The sequence below is a fragment of the Lepidochelys olivacea genome, assembly GCF_965140295.1.
Source record: "Lepidochelys olivacea isolate rLepOli2 genome assembly, chromosome: 2".
NCBI classification, from domain to species: Eukaryota; Metazoa; Chordata; order Testudines; family Cheloniidae; genus Lepidochelys; species Lepidochelys olivacea.
The window spans coordinates 213,234,257-213,255,228 of NC_140412.1; the positions used below are offsets into that span (position 1 = coordinate 213,234,257).

At 38.3% G+C, this 20,972-nt stretch overlaps 1 protein-coding gene across 1 annotated transcript in view; it reads right to left on the reverse strand.

Annotated features, from left to right (window-relative positions):
* Positions 1-20,972, reverse strand: part of HDAC9 (histone deacetylase 9) — a 703,417-nt gene that overhangs the window by 106,016 nt on the left and 576,429 nt on the right. Inside the window, exons 20-23 of the mRNA XM_084619569.1 lie at positions 14,464-14,519; positions 14,133-14,220; positions 10,039-10,158; positions 9,628-9,725 (exon numbers count right to left, since the gene is read on the reverse strand). Of these exons, the coding sequence (XP_084475695.1) occupies positions 9,628-9,725; positions 10,039-10,158; positions 14,133-14,220; positions 14,464-14,519 (362 nt within the window). The remainder of the gene's footprint in view (positions 1-9,627; positions 9,726-10,038; positions 10,159-14,132; positions 14,221-14,463; positions 14,520-20,972) is intronic.

Sequence of the window (20,972 nt, forward strand, 5' to 3'; positions counted from 1 at the left end):
TTCCAGGTGCTGGGGCTTTTAATAAAAATACTATATCATGGGACTCAGGATAAAAATCACAAAAATTGGAAAGACTGAGTCAATTGCTTCTCAGCATAAGACAGTGTGTTAGAATATGTCCCTTAGAGATTTATTCTTCCTTGGAATGACTGCACAGGCATTGTTCATAGTGACCTGAAGAAGAGTTCTGTGGCGCTCTAAAGCTTTTCTCTTTCACCAAACAGTTGGTCCAGTAAAAGATATTACCGCACTCACCTTGCCTTTTTCATGTATAGGTACTGAGTAGAATGTATTTTGTATGAGAAAGGACGGAATTATGGTATGAACAATCTATGATACAACCACTCAATTCCTCTAGGATTAAAAAATACAACCCCAAGAAGTTTGTGCTACTCAACCATTAGTACACCCATGTGCACATATGAGTACATACACATACACACCACAGATGGACACACACTGACATACACACTGACACAGGTGCTTGCACGCACTTCTCTGCAATCCAAATCATGTTTTAATGGAGGCAAATACTAATTCCACTTCTTTTTTCTTCTTGGAGTATTTAAAAAATGGTGGTGATCTCATTAGCTAAACTAACTAAAGAAGGTATGAAAAAGAACTATGTAACTGAAAGGCCTCTGTTGCTGCTGTTCTTGAAATAACACTTCTGTCTGATTCTGGATAATGGGCTTTTACTAAAAATATCCACCAAAGGAAAACAATTAAACAATACATAAAGCACTAGGGTGCAATCTAGTGGTTCTGTTACAGTCTGGAGCTCTGGAGCTGTTCCAGAGGAGAACATGTGGAGATAGATAGATAAATAGATAGATAGGCTATAGTATAGTTATCATAAGTTATTAGAAAGAAACAAAATTTTAAATTAGGGCTGGACAACTACACAATAAACCAGTGTTGATGCAGGACTTTACCTTCAGACCTGAGGTTTTGCCTGCCCTAAATAGTACAGATATTTTGACTATCAAGAAAAATCCTCTAATACCACTTTTTCTATTTAATTTCTTCAAGGACATATGAGGTGATATTTCTTACCTCTTCACCAGAGTATTCAAAAGTTGGCAAATTCATTCTCCATATATCCCTAGTCTTCCATCTTTTTGGCTTGACAGAAATTGGAAAATACTAATAATGCTACAAAAGCGCAGGTACATTCCTGCTCTTTGAAAACCATGGACATTGCATGGCTTAGGGTTTTAATCAAATAGTTTTTAACCTGAACCCCATAAACTTGACACATGCCATATTTTATTATCCTTTCTCCCCTACCCCCTAGTAGGCCATGTTAATAAAAGAAACTGTGCATCTGTAGGAAAGTAAGCCGACACTAATTAATTTCTATAATGAAAGGTTCCATTTCTGTAGTTCCAGTAGGTTAAAGGAGCTTCATCTGCAATTTTAAAAAGCTGGTGCAGTTAGGGAGACAAGAAGATTTAGAGTGTTTTGGTGAGAAGTTGGGATTTCCAAATAAAAATACATAAGAGGGAAGAACAAGAGGTCACAGGATATAAGCACTGTTGCCACTTTTAGTTTGATGGTAAACTTTGAAGTCCAACAAAATGATGAGAGGCCATTTTTGCACTGTTTCAAGTGACTCCCTTCTCGATTCCAGAGCAGAAAAAAAAAAAAAAAAAGAACAACCTCTCCCTATCTACCAATGCAAATCTAAATGTGAAATGGCACTGGTCACTCTGGAGTTCTTCAGATCCAGAGGGAATGTCAGGAAACAAAGAAAACAGCATAGCTCCAAAATTTACCACCCACACTTTCAAAAATGTTACTAGAAAATCTCAGTCCTCATTCAGGACAACTGAATAAACCACATTAGAAGCTCATATATTAAGCTATTTTGAGAGAGAGCATTCCAAACAAACATTTACATAGCAAAACAGCTCTGCATTTTAAAACCTTCTCTCTCACAGATGCTTTGTCCAGTTACCTTTACATTTTCCCCAAAACATTTTCTCTGGCAGAAGAACATACATGAGAAATTGTTTATGTGGTTATTTTCCCTTTGCACAAATTCATCTGTAAAACTCACTCCTGCAATGCCTTAGTATGATGATCCACAAAGTAACAAAATTACATATTCTTAGCCTGAATAGAGGTGTGACTACTCTGACTATAGGAAAAAAAACAGGAGTACTTGTGGCACCTCAGAGACGAACAAATTTATTTGGGCATAAGCCTTCGTGGGCTAAATCCCACTCCCATGAAAGCTTATGCCCAAATAAATTTGTTCGTCTCTGAGGTGCCACAAGTACTTCTCGGTTTTTTTGCTGATACAGACTAACACGGCTACCGCTCTGAAATCTGACTATAGAGTTATTTGTGACTCCTCTGTATTGTCTTTCTAATTTAGGGTTACATTGTGCAATTTACACAGAAACCAGTATATGTATCTCATCTATTTATACTGTAAGGGATTCAGGATTGAGACTATCTCGGACCATATGCCTGGCACAATGGGGGGTCTGGTCTCAGCTGAGGTCACCAGGCAAGTACATACAACAACACTGATCACTCTGGTTACAGTGTGTATGGTAACACCCATTATTTCATGTTCTCTGTGTATATAAATCTCCCCACTGTATTTTCCACTGAATGCATCCGATGAAGTGAGCTGTAGCTCACGAAAGCTCATGCTCAAGTAAATTTGTTAGTCTCTAAGGTGCCACAAGTACTCCTTTTCTTTTTACGGATTAAAGGATATCTAGTAATAATTTTCAGAAGAGGCAATTTCCTCTACAGAGGGATATCCATAGTGGAATTGATTCCATGTAGTCACTATACTAATGTCCTAATAGTTCACTTACTTCTAAGTGTAGCTAGGGAAAACATTATCTGTTGTCTCATATTTTATTTTCTTATTTTATCCAAAAAATACTAATTCTCAGCTAGAGATTTACACAGCATTGTAGAATGGGCATACTACTTATTAAATAGTACCATAATAATATTGAAAATATTATACAACTATTATATAAATCAATAGTACGCCATCATGTGGCATGTTACGTTCACTTCTGATCTCAAAGATGACATTGCAGAAAGAGAAGGGCTTCAGAGATGGGTGGCGAGTTTTCATTATATGGGTAGTTTGAAGAGTCTGTATTATTCCATTACTGAAATATTTAGGGTTAAAATAAAGTCTGACATCAGGTGCTAAATTTCTTGAAAGACCCATTATTTAATTAATTTTAACTCTCAAACTAATTAATGGATTTACTTGTAAATTCTCTGAAAATTCAGTCTATTCTCAAAGAATAAGTGCTGAATTTTTAGGGGGAAATGTTATATTTCTCATATCTAACTAAGAGGATGGGTGCCTGCTTTAAGTGCAAAACTCAGCTCAACCTTAAATCTGAAGCCACAAACGGCATCTCTGTAATACTCAGCTATGTGCTGGTCAGCCAAAAGGTCTGAAAAAGGTAGTGAGCATAAAATATGATATGTACTTCATACTGACCAATAACTTAGACCAACATTTCCCAGACATGAAAGCTGAACCTCACTCCTCATTAAGGAAAATGAAACCAATCACTTCAATCCTTCTAGGTTAGCAGGGTAACATGGAGGAAACTAGCATTGCCATGACTCCTCACTCCATACTTTTGGAAAATGCTGCCTAAATGAGATTCTCTTCTTCCCATGAGTGAAATATCCTGAGAACTCTGGGGATAACTAACTTACTGATACTATTTAACACATGGGGCACATACTTTTAGGTAGTTTTGGAAAAATGAGTCAGCCATGAAGTAAGAAACTACATGTATGAATGGATACAGACATCTAAGTACTATTTTAATAAACAATTAGCCAATTTGCATGTACAACTGAATAAATGAGAGAGAGTGTCAGGCCTCATATTTATCCAAATCTGTCCCTCAATATTATTAACAGTTGTGTTTAGTGATGCCAAAACAAGCAAGCATAAAATAAAAACTAGTTGGCAGAATGAAAACTCTGAATTATTTTCAACATCAACTTTCCTACTTGTGTTATAGAAAGCTTTGTCCTTCTGTCTTTTAGCATCGAGCTAAATTTTCCACTTATCTCTTTGTGGTCAACAAATCAAGCACTTCAGTATGTGTTAAACTTAACATGAATAACCATACAAGCAACAGTCTTAGCAGAAATGCAAAAGAAACTGAAGGAAAAACATTTTCTTTTACACAATAGAGAAAGACATTTTCAAGCTGGCTGCATACATTTAAAACTTTTGTTTGTATTGAAAAAAATACGTGATCTGAACTCTATCTGTGCTGAAATGTGTTTTTGTTTTGTTTTGCACATAAATGAGTGTCTGTCAGTTTAAAGAAGTGATAAAACAGCATGAAACCAACATGGCAGCCACAAGCCAGCATGGTGGTTTTTCACAGCTCTCCTAGCACACCCATGGGAGCCACTCATCCAGCACACTTTTAAAGTGACTGCTCTGTACTAGGCTTCTAGCTCATCTGCAACTGGGTTCATGGGTTCTTATACATGGAAGGTGGTTTGTTTTCACTTCTTCTGTGAATACTACAGGATTTTCCTAGGTTGCTTTAGAGGGAAAAGACTGAGATTTACTCTTGTTCAGCACAAATAAGACATGTTAATTGGATTCATCCGGTGATAGATCAGCATATCAGACGAGATGTGCATTTCTGTGCGTGTGAGTGCGGGTTCCTAAGAACAGATATCTACATAAAGCATTACATTCATGACATCGAAAGTATCAATGAAGGCCGAATACCTGACTATAAAACAAAAATCTAATAGAGGGAAAAAAGCGGGTGTCTGTTTCTATGGCCATTATTGTTTAGAAGGGCCTCTGTTGTGAAATTAGTGTCAATCAAGCAATAATTGGCACCCTACGCCATAGTTGCCAACATTTTAAAAAATGAGCCTATGGCAATTCTGGGAAGAAGCCAGAGCTCTGAGGGCTGTTTGTATTACCGCTATCGGAGGGGGATTTGCTTCTACCCTGTCACTGCCTTCATTATGTTGGGTGGCACCATCTTGGTCCTCTGTGTTGCTCATATACCTCATTTTTTTCATTTCTCAACATCAGACCAGCTGACACCTGATGCTCTTTTTACATCCTCTTGGTCCTGGCTTTGGCCCTATCTGTCTGGGTGTGCCAGCTGACTGCTGCTACTCCGACATTGTCTTTGGTTTTGTCTCTATCAGTGTCCTGAGTCTGTTGCTACTTCATACAACCTGTCCCATTGCAACTTCAACAGTTGCCTTTTGCCATTGCTTTTGGACTATAGGACAGCTGGACTCAGACCTGCTCACCAGCGTGTAACAACCTCAGGTCCTCGGCTTTGTTGTAGTGGACTACCCGCTTAACTTGGCATTCTCTTAACTGTTTCTGTTTACCTGTTCTGCACTAGTGGTTGTTATTGTTTTGATCCTTTCCCTGAACATTTAGCTGCCCTTGCTATTTGGAGGCATTTCTCTAGGGATTTCTCTGTTTCTCTCAACAATCATTTCTGTAAGCTGAGAACGGGTCTTTAATTAGGGAATGTTTAATGTCACCAATGTGGATGCCACAGTTCTCAGCTCTGTAACCTAAGAATTTATCCCCTCTTCTGCTTCTTGGTTTCAGGTAAAAAAAAATCAGAATCTTTCTACATTCTCATTCTGTTGGGGTCACAGCACTCATCAAGCACCTTTGTCAGCTGTTCCAGTGTTTCAGGCATTATTCCAGGCAACAATATCTTCGTGAAAACCCGGGGGACTGTGGACAGGCCATTGGGAAGAGCGGTGAATTGGTAATGAGTCTGGTTTACAATAAACCTGACAAATCATCTGTGGCCACAGAAGATAGAAATATAAAAGTAAGCGTCCTTCAAGTCAAGGGCGGATCCAGGGAGGGAATGACAGAGGCTAGGAAGAGCATGCAGAACCTCAGTTTCTGAGCTATCTCTTGAGGCAATGCAGGTCCAGGATGGGATGAAGGCCCCCATTAGCTTTGGGATTAGGAAATAATAGGAGTAAAACACCTTCCCTCTCAAGTTTTGAGGTACCTCCTGCACAGCCCCCATCCATAGGAGGGTCTGCACCTCCTGGGAAAGGAGTTGCTCATGAGAAGGGTCCCTGAAGAGGGACAGGAATAGGGGTGGGAGGGAGGGGTAGATAAAAATTGCACAGTATAACAAATTGCCATAGTATTTAGAATCCAGTGGTTCAATGTTATGCAGGACCATGCTGGGCTGACGTGGGGCAGCCAATCCAAAAATAAAGAGGAAGCAGGATCTGAAGCAGGAAGTGGTATAATACCCTGGGGTGCACCTTCTAAATGCCTGCTTGGACCCACCAGAGAACCTTTGTGACCCCGACGGGAGGTTGAGGTGGATGGAAATAGTTGACAGCACTTGTAACCTCTCTCTTTTCTCTGATAAGGTTCCTGTCTTGGAGGTGGAGCTGAGAAGTATGGCAGCTGTTGGGGCCTGAAGTGCTTCGTCGAATCAGATGGAGCACACTGGACTCAATGATCTCAGCAGAATCAATGGTGCCACCATGGTACCGGGGATGGAGGAATGGCCCAACGTGGGTCGCACTCCATCACCTTCCCCTTGCTTCCCTTTCTTTGGCAGCAGCGAGGCACCCTCTATCGGTGTGCTGCTTTTTGTGCTTCTTTCTTGGCACCAGGGATGGAGAGCAGTGCCGGGATGCACACAGTGGCGGAGGAGCACTTTGCACAGAGGCTGAAGTGCTGAATCCAAGGGGCTTAGTTCTGAAGCCGGTCTAAGAGCCGCTTCCATCAGGATATCCTTAAGTCTGATCACTCTGACCTTCTTTGTGCAAGGTTTAAAGTCCCAACAAATTTGGCAGTGGTCTTACATATGAGATTCTCTCAGACACTTCAGACAACTGGGGTGTGGGTTGCTCATGGGCATAGGCTTCGCAACCATCACGGGCAGTAAGAAGGAACTGAGAGGGTGTGGAGCCGGCAGTGCCCCTTATACATGTGCATAAGCGTGCAGCACCAAAGGGCATCAGAGCTGGCCCAATGAATATCACTGAGAGAAAAATCTCTGGCAACAATCTGGCAAATCATCTTACGTGTTCACACACCTAACATGGAATGGACATGAGCAAGCACTCAACGAAGAGCTAAACTGGCTCTTTTTTAAGACAACTATATACACAGATGCTGTATCTGCAGCTAGCATTCAAGCCAAGAGCACACAGACTGACTTTGGTGCCTCCTCCAAACTCCTCCTTCCTGAAACCTGCGCTCCTCCCTCCAAATTCCATTCAGGTTGCTATATTGACAACTATGCTAAACCATCATCACAATTAGTACTAATTGTATTCATGATGGCACTCTCAAAAGAGAGGCAAAGATTACTGAGGCAAATAGACTGAATTATCCTCTTATTCTTATTCCTATTCAGGGAAGGTTTGAGGCACAGGGGTGTGGTACTGAAGGGACACTTTTACTACTACACCTGCTCTTTTAGATAAATGGAGCACATCAGTATCCATTACAAACAATCCCATGCTGTTTAGTAGCATCACATTCACAAAAAGAGTTTCAAAATAAAATAATAATAACTGTAGAACAATGCAGAAGTGGTATCCACATTATTTGGACATAACTATGGGTTTTAAAGGGACACTGTTAGAATGGCAATACCAAATTTTGACATAACAGCTAGATAAAATGAATTAAGCTGCCTACATTTTTATGTGAAGGCATAGTAGTAAAATTAAATTTATAAAAGTCTGTTTTTTTTTCAAAGTTGGAACAAGTTGTTATTGTATGGTTGCAGACTTGCTAAAATTATTTATTCTTTAATAAATAACAATATTTTTCTTTTTCTAAAATTTGCCTTTCAAAGTCTGAAGTCCTCTTTTTAGTCATGACACCAGCACAGCATGGACAGGAGCAAAACAAGCTTCTCCACAGTGTTCATGAATGTGCCTCAAACTTGACCTGTGGGGAATAGATTTAGGCTGGATCATTAATTTCCTGTCTCTGCTGTCAGTGATAAGTATGGCAGTGGTCTCTGTGATGTAAACTTCTACCCATTAAAAAGGGCTGAGACCACCAACTCATTTCACATAAGCCATAATATGGTGACAATTTCACTCACTACAAACCTGGGCTGGAGTTGAACCAGGAACGTAGAGGTGAGAAGCACTATAGCCCAGTATTAGTCCTGAGTCAGCCAATCTCCTTGCTTTTATAAAATCTCAAACAAAGAACAAGACTGACCTTGGCAACAGAGTAAATGAAACTTTTAAGGGAGTCAAATTTTGGGGCCTACCACCTTGATAATGTCCCTTGAAATAACTGGCTGTTTGGTTAGACTGTTTTAAGTAAGGCAAATGGTGTAAGTAAAATTAAAACCCTTTTCACAAAAACAGTAACAGATCGTAATTTTCTATGTTTAGGGTTTAGGCTTTGAATTCAGTTGTGTGATGTCTAAATACAAAACCTTCTTGGATACTGTACATACCACTTCATGGACCACCCAAGAGGTGTTACAGAAAAAAAAAAGTTTTATATGTTTGTGGTATATTTGCTTTATCGTACAGGTTCAGAGTTATATATTTTAGATAAACCATTTCAAATTATAAGTCTTGACAGGGTCAGAGGTACAAGTTAGTGGACTCACTGCCATTTTTGAACTGCAGCCATTACAAATTGAAGCCTGGTATTTCCCAGCAGTTACAGTTTGCCCAGTCTTGACTGGCACTTGTTCACCAAGCCCTTCCACAGCAATAAGACCAAATGCATTCTGCTTTACTGTGAAAGGAAATGATGTATGAAATGTAGGGCTGCTGGAAGTAAGTACAGTAGGGCATGTTTTAAATAGGTTCTTTCTCCTCTGGCCCCATGAAAACAGATTATCAAAAGCCAATGCTTCATGGCTGAAAGAGTGATCCGTCATTTAGAATGAGATATTTCACTGATATTATGTTTCACAGGTACTTATTTTAAAGCAAATAACACCTTATTGTATTGCACAGAAGATACCATTCTTGGCCAAATCCATGAACCTTAGTAGGAGTTTTACCTGAGTAAGGTGTGAAGGATTTGGCCCATATTATACTTTACTGGTATTTTCTATACTTCTATACAATTACAATGCAGTTAAAACTACGTATTTTTCTCATACCGAGTAAAATTGTTTACATTTAACTTTAATAGTGGTACATGTGAGGAGGTAGATGTAAAGTTGGTTTACTGCTATCGTATAATAATGATGTTTATCAGTGACTGATTAAATTATCAAACATTTTCTTGTATATTTTGAGTTGATGGCCAGAACAAGTAAATTGCTTGTTTATTAAAACCTATAATGTTTCCAAGAATCATAAATTTTATAAAAAGTCTAGTTTTATATATTTTGTAGTATATTTGCTATATAGTGCCGGTATAAAGTTGCATATTCTTGATATAACTTTTCAAATTGCAAGTCTTGACAGACGTCAGAGGTAAAAAAGTTAGCGGTCTTGTTGCCATTTTGCTTAAACAGTTATTTTAAACTAGTTCCACCATGGGTCATTTTTTATGTCTTTCAGGATTACTATAGTTGTTACTTGTGTGAGCTTTCACTCTACTGCCAGTTTTGGCACTTTTAGAAGGAAACAAATACCAACCTGAATGCTGTTAGGTACTCTACATCTCCCATGGGGGGATCCAAGCCACCTGTCCAAGCAATATTTACATTATATCCTTTGCCAAGGCCTCTTCCAACCTGAAAAGACAGGGGAAAGTGCCAAAGGGGGAGGGGAGCAGGAAAAGGGGAGATGAAAAAAATAAGAAAACATACAAATGTGTGCTTTTGAAACAAACATCAAACACCATGTCAAATCAGCCCAGCCTTGTTTGACAGGGACTGTTCTGGGTTATACACTTGTTCTCTACTGGTCCTCCAGTCCCAATGGGCAATTTGGTAATCTGGTGTAATTTAAAGCACCAGCGAAGGACGAGAAAATTAGGGGTAATCATGCAAAGCAATTACCTGAAAGATGCAAATAAAAATGGGTCTCTAAAGAAATAAACCTAACCTCATTTGGGGCTCCACTGCCAGGGAAGAAGTTGCCTTCATCATAGCGATGGAGGGAAACATACAGGATGCTGGGGTCAGCATAAAAAGCCTGCTGTGTACCATTGCCATGGTGAACATCCTAAAGGGGAAATTAAATAGATGACAAATGCAATAATGTCCAACTCGGTGAGTAGAGATAAGTTCTTCTCTCTCTCTCTCTCTCTTCCCCTCCCTCCTCTTTTCTCTTTCCCACTCCCTCCACCACCCCTATACTTCCTGAACTTTCAGGCAAATTACTCTTTAATGCACTCATTTTTTAAACTGGCTTCTAAAAATCAGGAAACCACAGTGAGCGTGCCCTGGAGACTCCAGATGAGCAGTCATTGAGAAATCCCAGTCCTTTTGTACAATTAGATATTTATACACCGGCTCTTTGTACTCCTTGCCTCAGTGATGGAATCTAGCATCCTGTTTTATGGAGGAATTTTATGACTTATTAACTGCCAACAGTTCATAACCCCTCAGGCTTAATTAACTAGCCTCACTGGCCTCTGAAGAAAGACTAATGTTTAAACTACAAACTAGTATTTTGCAAAAGGATCTATGGTTTACAGAGCATTTTCGCAATTCTTGACAGAACACTAACCATAAGTGCGTTCATTGATTTGCCAAGTTCCACTACTGAGGTCAAAGGCTTTGCGACCAGCTGAGTAAATTGGCTTTCTTGAAACATTCAGTTCAGTTAGCAGTCCCTCAGCAGTTAGATCCACATCAAAAGATGCCAGATGCAGAAGGACTTCATACTTCATTTTTGCAAAATCATGACGGCAACAGTCAAAGACATAGCAGTATGATCTCATTAGCTATTAAATCATCTGGCAGAGAAGAGCTGATAGTATGGTGCCTTCCACAACCAGGGAATGACCATAGCCAATTTGCATATTTCAAACATTATATAACAGCCCGAACACCAGTGCACAGGAAATCTCTTTCTTTAAATAAAATATTTTAAAAAATATTTAGAGAATGAGCATACGATAATGGATAACGGTTTAAACTTTTCAAATTTCTTTTTTGTTTCTTCACAATTGTCTCATTGTACAGTATATGGTTAGATACATATGGGGTTTTATAAGTGAAAAGGGAAAACCCAGGTGCACTGTGGTGGAAGAAAACTGAAGGGTTTGGGGTTTTTTTCTAAACTTCCACATTGAACCTTATAAGAGGCTGAAAGATTTCAGATGTTGATTCTGCTTCTTTACTCCATCTGAGTAAAAATATAGATTTCAAGAAGCTATACCGCAAGGAGAATAAACAAAATATTTTGAAAAGCAACCCTAACGCTTTGACTGCATTTTCATTACAAACGAGTGTCCTTGGATCTGGGCTGATATATAGTCTTCAAAAAATATTTTATTCAAAACCTCGCAACAAAATTGCCAGCTGTTCATCATTCATCTATTCACTGTGATCTCTGGGCACCAGATACAAATTAAAGGAACATAAAAATAAATGATATAAAGGCCTGTGCTCTCCATTCTTAAGTTGGCTTCTACTGTCATGGGGTTTGATTTTTTTAATATGTTCTTGTTCCAACAATTTTTAAATTATAGGAATTAAAATAGACACTTGGGCCTTTTATATACTTCTTCATCTTCTATCCTGCAAAAAATAATTTTCTATTGTAAACTTAAATTTTGCCAATGAAAATAGTCCGGAAATGCCATTGAGTAGACAAAGATATCTGCATGGTAAGGATAGTGTATTCTACTATTAATCAGTTATATGGTTTGTGTATGGACTGGGTTCTGAGCCTATCCTTCTTGGATGAAATGTATAACTTATTCAGAAACTATGGATCAATCCAAAAACTGAGATTTATTCATAGGAAGGAATGAAAAAAGAAAAGCAGAAAGGGAGGTGTTTTTTTCCCCTGGCGTAGACGTAGAAAGTTTCAAAATGAAAAACAGAGAAGTTAAAGTTATATATACCAAAGCATTTCTGAACTTTAAGGAATGCACTGGACTGAATATTATTAATTATTATTACTTATTATTATTATTATTATTGTAGTAGCCCCTACAGGTCTCAGTCAGCTTGGGGCCGCATTGTGCTCGCCACTATAAACATATAGCCTGGAAGGTCAATTAGAAATCCCAGGGTACATCTACACTTGAAATGCTACAGCGGCACAGCTGCAGCGCTGCAATTGTGCCTCTGTAAGTGTGGACCCTGACTGCATCCACGGAAGGGATTCTCCCACTGATGTAGTTAATTCATCTCCCCAAGAGGCAGTAGCTAGGCTGATGGGAGAATTTTTCCTAATACTGCGGATTAGGTCAGCATAGTAACATTTTTCAAGGATGTCGATTTTTCACGCTCCTAACATCTATGATTCGATGTTATCTTTCAGGTGAGACCACTAAGGGCAGTTCTCCTTTGCTTTGAATGGACATTAGTGCTCTCATAGGTAATTAGTTACATTTGGATTGTGGCTTTGCCTCTATGTTCATAGAAGGGGCAACACGTTGTTGCATTGACCCTGGAGGAGATCAGAGACCAGACTGTGACTGTTCCAGGGGTGAAGTCATCTGTGCCAGCCCTCCGTACCAGCTCAGCTCAACATGTTTGTGGAGGAGAGCCAGAGGGGAGCTGAGCGTTACTTGCCATTCAAAATTCAAGCTGGGTTTCTTAGTGGAGATTGGTCAAATAGGCCTCTTGTTTATAATTCTCTTCCCGGACTGGATGACAGTAACACTTATAAGCAGATCTAAACTTTACATAGGTTTGCTAGGAGTTTATAAACTTAAAATTTACTTCATGATAGTAAATCCCAATCACCTGACTAACCCCAGTGAGCAAATGGACACAAAATACAGTGGAAGTGAATTTGTTCACAAATCCTGATGAGTTTCTGCAGAAATATGTTTGCGCTGTTCTTTCTCTCCATCAGTGCATTCCTAAACCATAGGGTAAAACTTCTGATAAATATTTGAAAACTATTCCAAGAATATCAATATTACTTTTATATTTATTTTAACCATATATTTCTTCATTTGCTATTTCTCTTGCTTACACTTTCCCCTCCCCCCTCTTTTTCCTTAACTACTAGTATGCACACTTAAGTAAACAAAAGTGCTAGATGGTAAGGCCATGACTTCACAATAAGATTTAATTATGAGAGCAGATATGAACAAGATTTAGACTATTAAGCCATGCACTTCAAAAAACCTTTAACATATTTTGTCTTTAAATCTTTTATCACCTGCAAAAATTAATTAAGTGCAGATGTAACAGGTTAGGTTTTGATGCCAGGGTTCATTTCCTGTCTATGCTTTGTCAGACAACCTATTACACCTCCTCATGAACTGTAGGCAAAACAAAAATGGTGCTCATAAATCAACATTCAGCTTTCTCTAGGCTGTGTATTGAGCTGATCCTTTAAGTATGAAGCAAAGCTCCAATTCATTATTCATGAAAATAATATAGACAACATGCCAAACGTCATCTGTATTTAAATAAACCATCTGTTAAACAAATTAGAACTCTATTGTGTAAGAATGCATTCTATTAAAATACTAGATTAATCCAATGAAGTTGACTTTTAATCATTTTGCTCTCCTGCAGGGAATCATCCAAAGCTGGCATATATGATTTGAAAACTTTTCAGAGAGAATGACTTGTTGATTTGTTTTAATAATATCAATGTTACTCAACAAGCAGATGGGGGAAGTGGCCAATTTGGTTACCAAAGCAACAGCATTCTTTAAAGCATATCAGACTATTTAAAGTCTGTATTCTGTAGGGAAAAGTAAACTTGGGTTCTGTTGGGTTATTTTAACAGTGGAAGTATCAATTCATTTAAGGACCATAAATGTTGCCCTGATCTGTGCCTTCTTCTCATTAAGTTGCAGTTAACACCATTAAAGTGAAACATAGATGTTTATAGTTTCAGTACTGCCATCCTGGCTTTAATGAGTTCCCAAATTCAAAGGAAATACACACTTTTATTTCTTGTAAGTATTAAAGGCAGGAAAGCCTGACATACAAATATAAATTCATTATATTTTATCAAGATGCACTGAAAGTGTGATGCTTGCCAAGAATACATACCAGATCTACAATCAATATCTTGCCTATATTTAGCTTGTCTCTCAAGTATTTGGCAGTAATTGCAACCGAATTAAAAAAGCAGAACCCCCTGTGGAATAGAGAAGAACAGAAATAAGAAAGCAAATCAGTCAGGAAAACAGTTATAAATAATGTTCAGGGCATTTAAAAAAAACCCTATAAGATCTCTGAAGCCATAAATCTGCTTCTGGGAGTACCTAGAAAGCCTTTTCAGTCATCTGCTAACAATTAGAGTTCTTCAGAGACATGCACAGTGCAGGTGATTGCCAGTAACCCTAGCACTCCAAGATGGGCAATATTCCCTGGTACTTACATGGCTGTTGATTCTTCAGCATGATGGCCTGGGGGCCTTACAACAGCAAAACCGTTCTGTAAGAACAAGATAGGTTTTCAATTATCAGATTTTTTTGGAAAAAAAAGCTGGTTTCTCTGTGTAACACAGCACAGCAGGCAAACAGAATTGGATTCTACCAGAGGCTCTTGAGCACGTTTTGCTGCCCCCATTACCCTTTCATAGAATTAGCAGAAACAATATATGTGATCAAAGCTGCATGTATATCATAACTTAAAGAGAAGCAAAGAGACAGACTCTAATATAGCCAGGATAACAGTAAGATATTTTGGAGCTGTACAGCACATAGATGGCAAATATACACAATAGCTATTGTTCTGTACGACACAAGCATAACTGATTTATTCATTTTAGTCCAGAATTCATAGTTGGTAGAGAGAAAGTATCACTGATCCACCCAAATTAACATTTCATCCAAATTAAATTGCTCCCTGTTGATCCATTTCAGACTATAAAACAGTAGAAAGGAAAAAAGCATTGATATTTACATACAATGGTTTGGAAATGTTGGCTCTACCTTCTGTGTAAACTAAATGATAAATTTACACTCGCACACAGAAAAGGCAATTCCTAAGAGTAGAAAAGGAGGACAATGAAAATCTCATTCTTCTCCAGTCTATAAATTAAGCTTGGAGGCCTGCCAAAGCTTTATTGAATTCCCTTAGTCAATTTCTAACACACATTCTGGAGTTTTATAGAACATTTTCATACACAGCAGCTATCAGAAGTAGTGATGATCAAGGAATTCCTTAACCTACAGATTCACTGCAATGCATCACGTAAAAAAAAAACCATGAAGTCCCCCCTACATGAAGTAAAGGAAAGATCTATAAATCCTTGCAGGACAGCTGCTGTTCAAAAATGTAGGCTGGATAGTCATGAAAATAATTTGCTATCATAAGGAAAAAACTGTTAATCAAAACCTGGGCCAAATTCCACTCCCTCTTATACCAGTGTGAATCAGGAGTAACTCCATTACTTTAGCAGATTTACTCTTGGTTTACACAGATGCGACGGGGAGCAGAGTTGGACTCTTGTGTGTTCAACTACTGCTTTAAAACCATAGCCAATGGAGATTTAAAAAAATGAGGTTCTAATCAATGCATAATTCTGGCAGCCAAACCTATATTTTAAGTAGTCAACAAGGAGTGCCTCAAATCTCTCATACAAAATGCAGCAATGGATTTTAAGAAAACACTGTAGAGTACTGTTGAATACATATGCCTTTCATTGATAAATTATTCTAATTAGAACTAAAGAGGCTAGTTAGGTTGCAGTGCTGCAGTACTTATCCAGGAAAACAACTATGAGAATCGATGGACCTGATTGTCCTTTCACTTCCACAGGTGTAAATAATGAGTAACTACAAGTAAATCAAGGGAGCTACACTGGTGTATGTGAGATCCATTTTCTTAGACAAAAGTGCCATTGAATGTAAAAATAGCAGTTGCCTTACTGAAGGCTAATTTAACAGCCAAGCAACATTACAATAGCATCTCATATAACCTACCGGCTAAACGCAATTAGAGAAGCCAACTACAATATTTTCTAGAGTCTAGACTATTGTGTTATCAGTCTAAACGGAGCCCAAGGCAGCTGCAAAGGAAGTTCCACTGACCCTCATTTAGAGACTTCAGGACACTCGGCAGCATCTCTCATTGTCATACTCCTCATTTGCATATAAATGTTCATACTTTATCAAAAAGAGACACACACGTCAGATATATGTGTCAGTTCTGAGCTATATCTCCCTTGGCAATTGAACAGAAATTGCCTGTTGATTGAATTCACCAGCAATGAAAACCAAAAACCAAGGCAACTACATAGCCATTAGAGAGGAATATCCAGGATTGCCTACACTCATCGGGTTTGTTGTTTTTCATAAAGCTTCAGATCTTGGAGTCAGGTGATTAAAAAAAACATTTCTAGCCTTCATAATTGCTGAGAAAAACTTGAAAATGTAACCTTTGAAGGCTCAAAGGCCAGATGGCAAATTAAAAGTACCCCAAATTTACTATTTTTAAAAAATTTCATCATTTTAAAGCCAATGTAACGGACCATGGGGGATCTAATTCATGATTTTTGAATACTTAGGGTTGGCAATACTGAACAGCACTGGCTGTCTAAAGTAATTAGTCTGCTGATTGTACTTAATATACAGTATAGTGAATCAGAAGGAGGATGGGCTAGCCTATAGCTGTCAAACGAAATACTGCTAGCTAAAATCTTAGTACTTTTTGCGGCCTCTTTTTTCACAAAATATGTTTCACAGGCGAATGTAACAAATTTCATTCTCATTCAGACAAATTCTGAGATGTGTTTCTCCCCTCTATCATTTGTGAAAATCTAAATAATATATACATTCAAGTACATGTAGGTAGAAAACCAAGAGAACACATAGTCAAGGAGGCATCACTCATCAAGTTATGACATGTATTTTGCTCTTTCAATCCTGGAAAACAATTTGGAAATATCAGTGCAAGAATTATAGCTGCCCCTGCTCAGTTCACAGATCATTATTATCTAACCTTATCAGTATTCCCAAAAGATAGACATAATTAAGATGATTATCTCTCAGAGTACATCATGGGGATATCTAAAGGGGAGAAAATGGGACACTTTCCTGTTTTTGACAGCATGACAAATACATTGTACACTCCTCTCTTCTGTGTCTTTACTGTGGCAATCCACAAAGGCAAGGAGAATTGTTAGAATGATCCATTTGGAGATCTAGTTTCCTTACCAGTGGCTAATTTGGGACATCTTGGGGTAGTTAACCCTGTCAGTCCCCTATGAGCATCCAAAATACCTATGTGACCCCTCTGGAGCATGCATTATATATCCGTACATTACACTGAAATACAGTGCATTACAACAGGCATGTGGGGAAACATTTTTCTTAGGAAAAAACCCTATGCTGGTGATCAAGCAGTTAATTTAATCTAATCCATATTGAGCAACACTGAACAGTGATTATCAGCTAACACACAGTATTAAAAAACAACATTCATGCAACTGATAGAACACTTCACATGTCCTTTAGCTTCAAGCTTTGCACAAACATACTCTATATTAGCACAACTGAATGTCAGCTCTTTTATTTAGGCAATATTTAAATACCAAACTGTGAGCTCTGAACAGCTCTGGCTGAGGGTTAGACAGAAATGCAAAAATACACTGTAGAGATAGACAGAGTAACGAAGAACAATATGTTGAAAATGAAGTGAACACATAAATTCAAAACATTTTTTACATACACCTATTTATACTAGGATACAGAAACCATTATATGTAAACTGACTGACATAAATGCACATTAAAAGAAAGATTCACGTCTGTGGCATTATATACTTAGTTCTCTGGTTAAACTTGAAGATAAGGAGTAGACCTGCAACTAAGATGGTATAAAGCAGTGGCTCTGAACCTTTCCAGACTACTGTACCCCTTTCAGGAGTCTGATTTGTTTTGCATACCTCAAGTTTCACCTCACTTAAAAACTACTTGCTTACAAAATCAGATGCAAAAATACAAAAGTGTCATAGCACACTATTACTGAAAAATTGCTTCCTAATTTTTACCATATAATTATAAAATAAATCAATTAGAATATAAATATTGTACTCACATTTCAGTGTATAGCATATAGAGCAGTTTAAACAAGTCATTGTCTGTACGAAACTTTAGTTTGTACTGACTTTGCTAGTGCTTTTTATGAAGCCTGTTGTAAAACTAGGCAGATATCTCAATGAGTTGATGTACCCCCGGAAGACCTCTGCATACCCGCAGCATACGTGTACCCCTGTTTGAGAATCACTGGTATAAAGTCTACACAGGCTCAAACTGGGAATGAGAGAGGAGTCATATATTCAAACTTTCAATTCACAGAGAAGATGCATTTTCGATCTATGTGATCCTGTCTCCAGGCTACTGGAGAGAAAAACAAGAAGAATTCATTCTCTTCCTGTACTAAGGCAAGTATTCTGCTCCCTTTCAATGCTATACATGTGGCTGGATGCCTACTTTCCAAAGAGTAGCTGGGAGATCAGTCATGTATGCTAGCATTCTTTTCTTCAGTATTTTACTTAATTCCTTGATGCTATGCTATGCTATGCAACAGCACAATCAGACATCCATCCTGTTTCTGCTGAAATGCGCAGTCAAGGATAGTTTCCATCACATTATTGGGTTCTCTGCTGTTTATGTACAGGTTATATGCACTGATCTTCTATGGTGGATCCACGGCATAATGAGGTAATATAGGCCTAAGAAGCATTTTGCCACAATGTGAATTTGTCCATTCACAGCAATGTGAGAACAAGATCATGGTTACTGATGTTCTTCTCAAATATCCTGTACCCATCCTCAATGATTCATGTGTTTATGGACACATTCCTACAAAGTGCTGAATGACTTCTAGAGGTGCTGGGCACTATCAACTCTCATTGGCTTCAAAGAGAGTTTAGGATGATTAATAACTTGCAGTCAGGCCCTGAGAGGGTAACATTGATTCAGCAGTTGAAACCACTGCCAGCCAACTTTGACTAGTTAATTGATAAATATAACTTTTGTATTAAAATGAATGGTATTTAGTATATTATGTCTTGTTACAAAAAACGTACAGCATTTGTAAAATATATTTATTGCGGCAAGAAGCAGGGGTTCCTTTGGAAAAAAGACATCTAATCCTCTTTTGCTATCCTCAAGTTCAGTACAAAACTGGTACTGTATGATATTTATAAGCCCACTTGTGCATTGACTGAAAGCACCTTTTGGATCTTTACAAATGAGCTTCACATGACTTCACCCTACAGGACAAATAAATGCTCCCCAGAAAGTGTTCCAGTCATTTGCAGTGTCATGCATGCCGCTGCATCCCAATGGGACAACTTGTGTGAAAAAAGCTAGCCCTGTTTTTTTTAAAGACACAGCTTGGCTGTCTAATTTTGAAAATTTAGCCTTCTTTGTCTTTTGACTGTGTAAATAGGTAAAACAGTGTGATGCTGGGACCTAAGGCTTAACAATAGTAATATTCAAAGTGCCATTCTTGGTCATCAAAACATCCCTTTGATTTTAATAGGAGGGCTTTAGCTCTGTTTTAACAAATTTTCTGGATTTTTACATAGTAATTGGGTGCACAAGTCTTCTGGATCAGGCCAATATTGACATAAGACACTACTACATTTCTCTGTTTAGACTGCACTAGTTGGGTATATGACAAGTTCACCATGCTTTCATAAATAAAATCCTTTACAGTAGCATACTTTAAATACCTTTACTTTTAATATAGTTGGCCTATGTGATTTAAAAAAAATAATTTTGTAGCCATATTTGCAGCTGTGCAGGAGTTCCATTCAGCCAGCCGATGGGAGGGGACAAAGGTGGCCTTAAAACACCTTTGTGCTCCTCCAGTCTCTGATACTGTCAGCTCCCTGGCACAACATGGAGTAGCCACAGGGCTGCTCTAAGTCCCACCAGCTTGTAATAGTCCCTTTGAAGCTATTATCCTGGATGAGAATCACTGTGTTCCAATCATCCTGCTTCAGCATGACCCCAAGACATGCCATACCTCATGGTGGAGGGAACAAGAGTGTAAGAGGTAGGGGAATCTTCAGGTGTCTGTTTTAGGGTAGCTTTAAAGGCTATTTGCCAGAGCAGGAGCTAACATCTGGCCCTTGGTGTCTAAGAATGCTGTGTACAAGAACTCATGATATTAACAGAGCAGTACAAGCAGCATGTAGATTTGCCAAGAAAACTATAACGAACATGCAGGAATGCCATTATTTCTTACAAAAGAAGCCAGCAGAGGCCAGAAACACAAGAAATCGCCATTAAACATGTAACTGTATGATGGAAACAGAGTAATACGCAACTGCTTGTCTGCATCCGTGACAATTCTGTAAAGATGACAGCATTGGAGAAAACTGGAAACGTGGGACTTGTAGTCTAAGATGGCTGTACCTGGGTTGGCCTGTCTAGCCATGTATATTAACTACCCTAGTGAAAAATCAAACAAACAATAGGAAGAGAAGGACAATTGCTGTGAAGTTCAAGTGAATAATTCAAGTTGTATTGTTGTATAAAATAATAGCAATCACTTAGCTATGAACATAGCCATAATTACTAGGAGAAAACATCTAAGAGATGTTTTTGAATGCATTTTTAAAAGACTAAAAGTAGAGCAAATAAAGGAAATGGTGTTTATTTAAAAACCCATACTAGGCAATTATAGTTGCCAGCTTTTATAAAAACAATACAAACAATATAACAATAACTATAAACAAAGCAATTCTGATGATAGCAATTTACTCTGTGTTTGTCTTTTTTCTTCTTTCTTTTTAACTCAGTGTGCATAGATGCTGTTGCAATAGGCACAGGGAGAGATTTTCAAAGGTGGAAATGACAGCTAAGCACCTAATCCTGAGTGTCAGTGGGAACTGGGCACCAAACCGCCCTATGTGCCTTTGGAAATC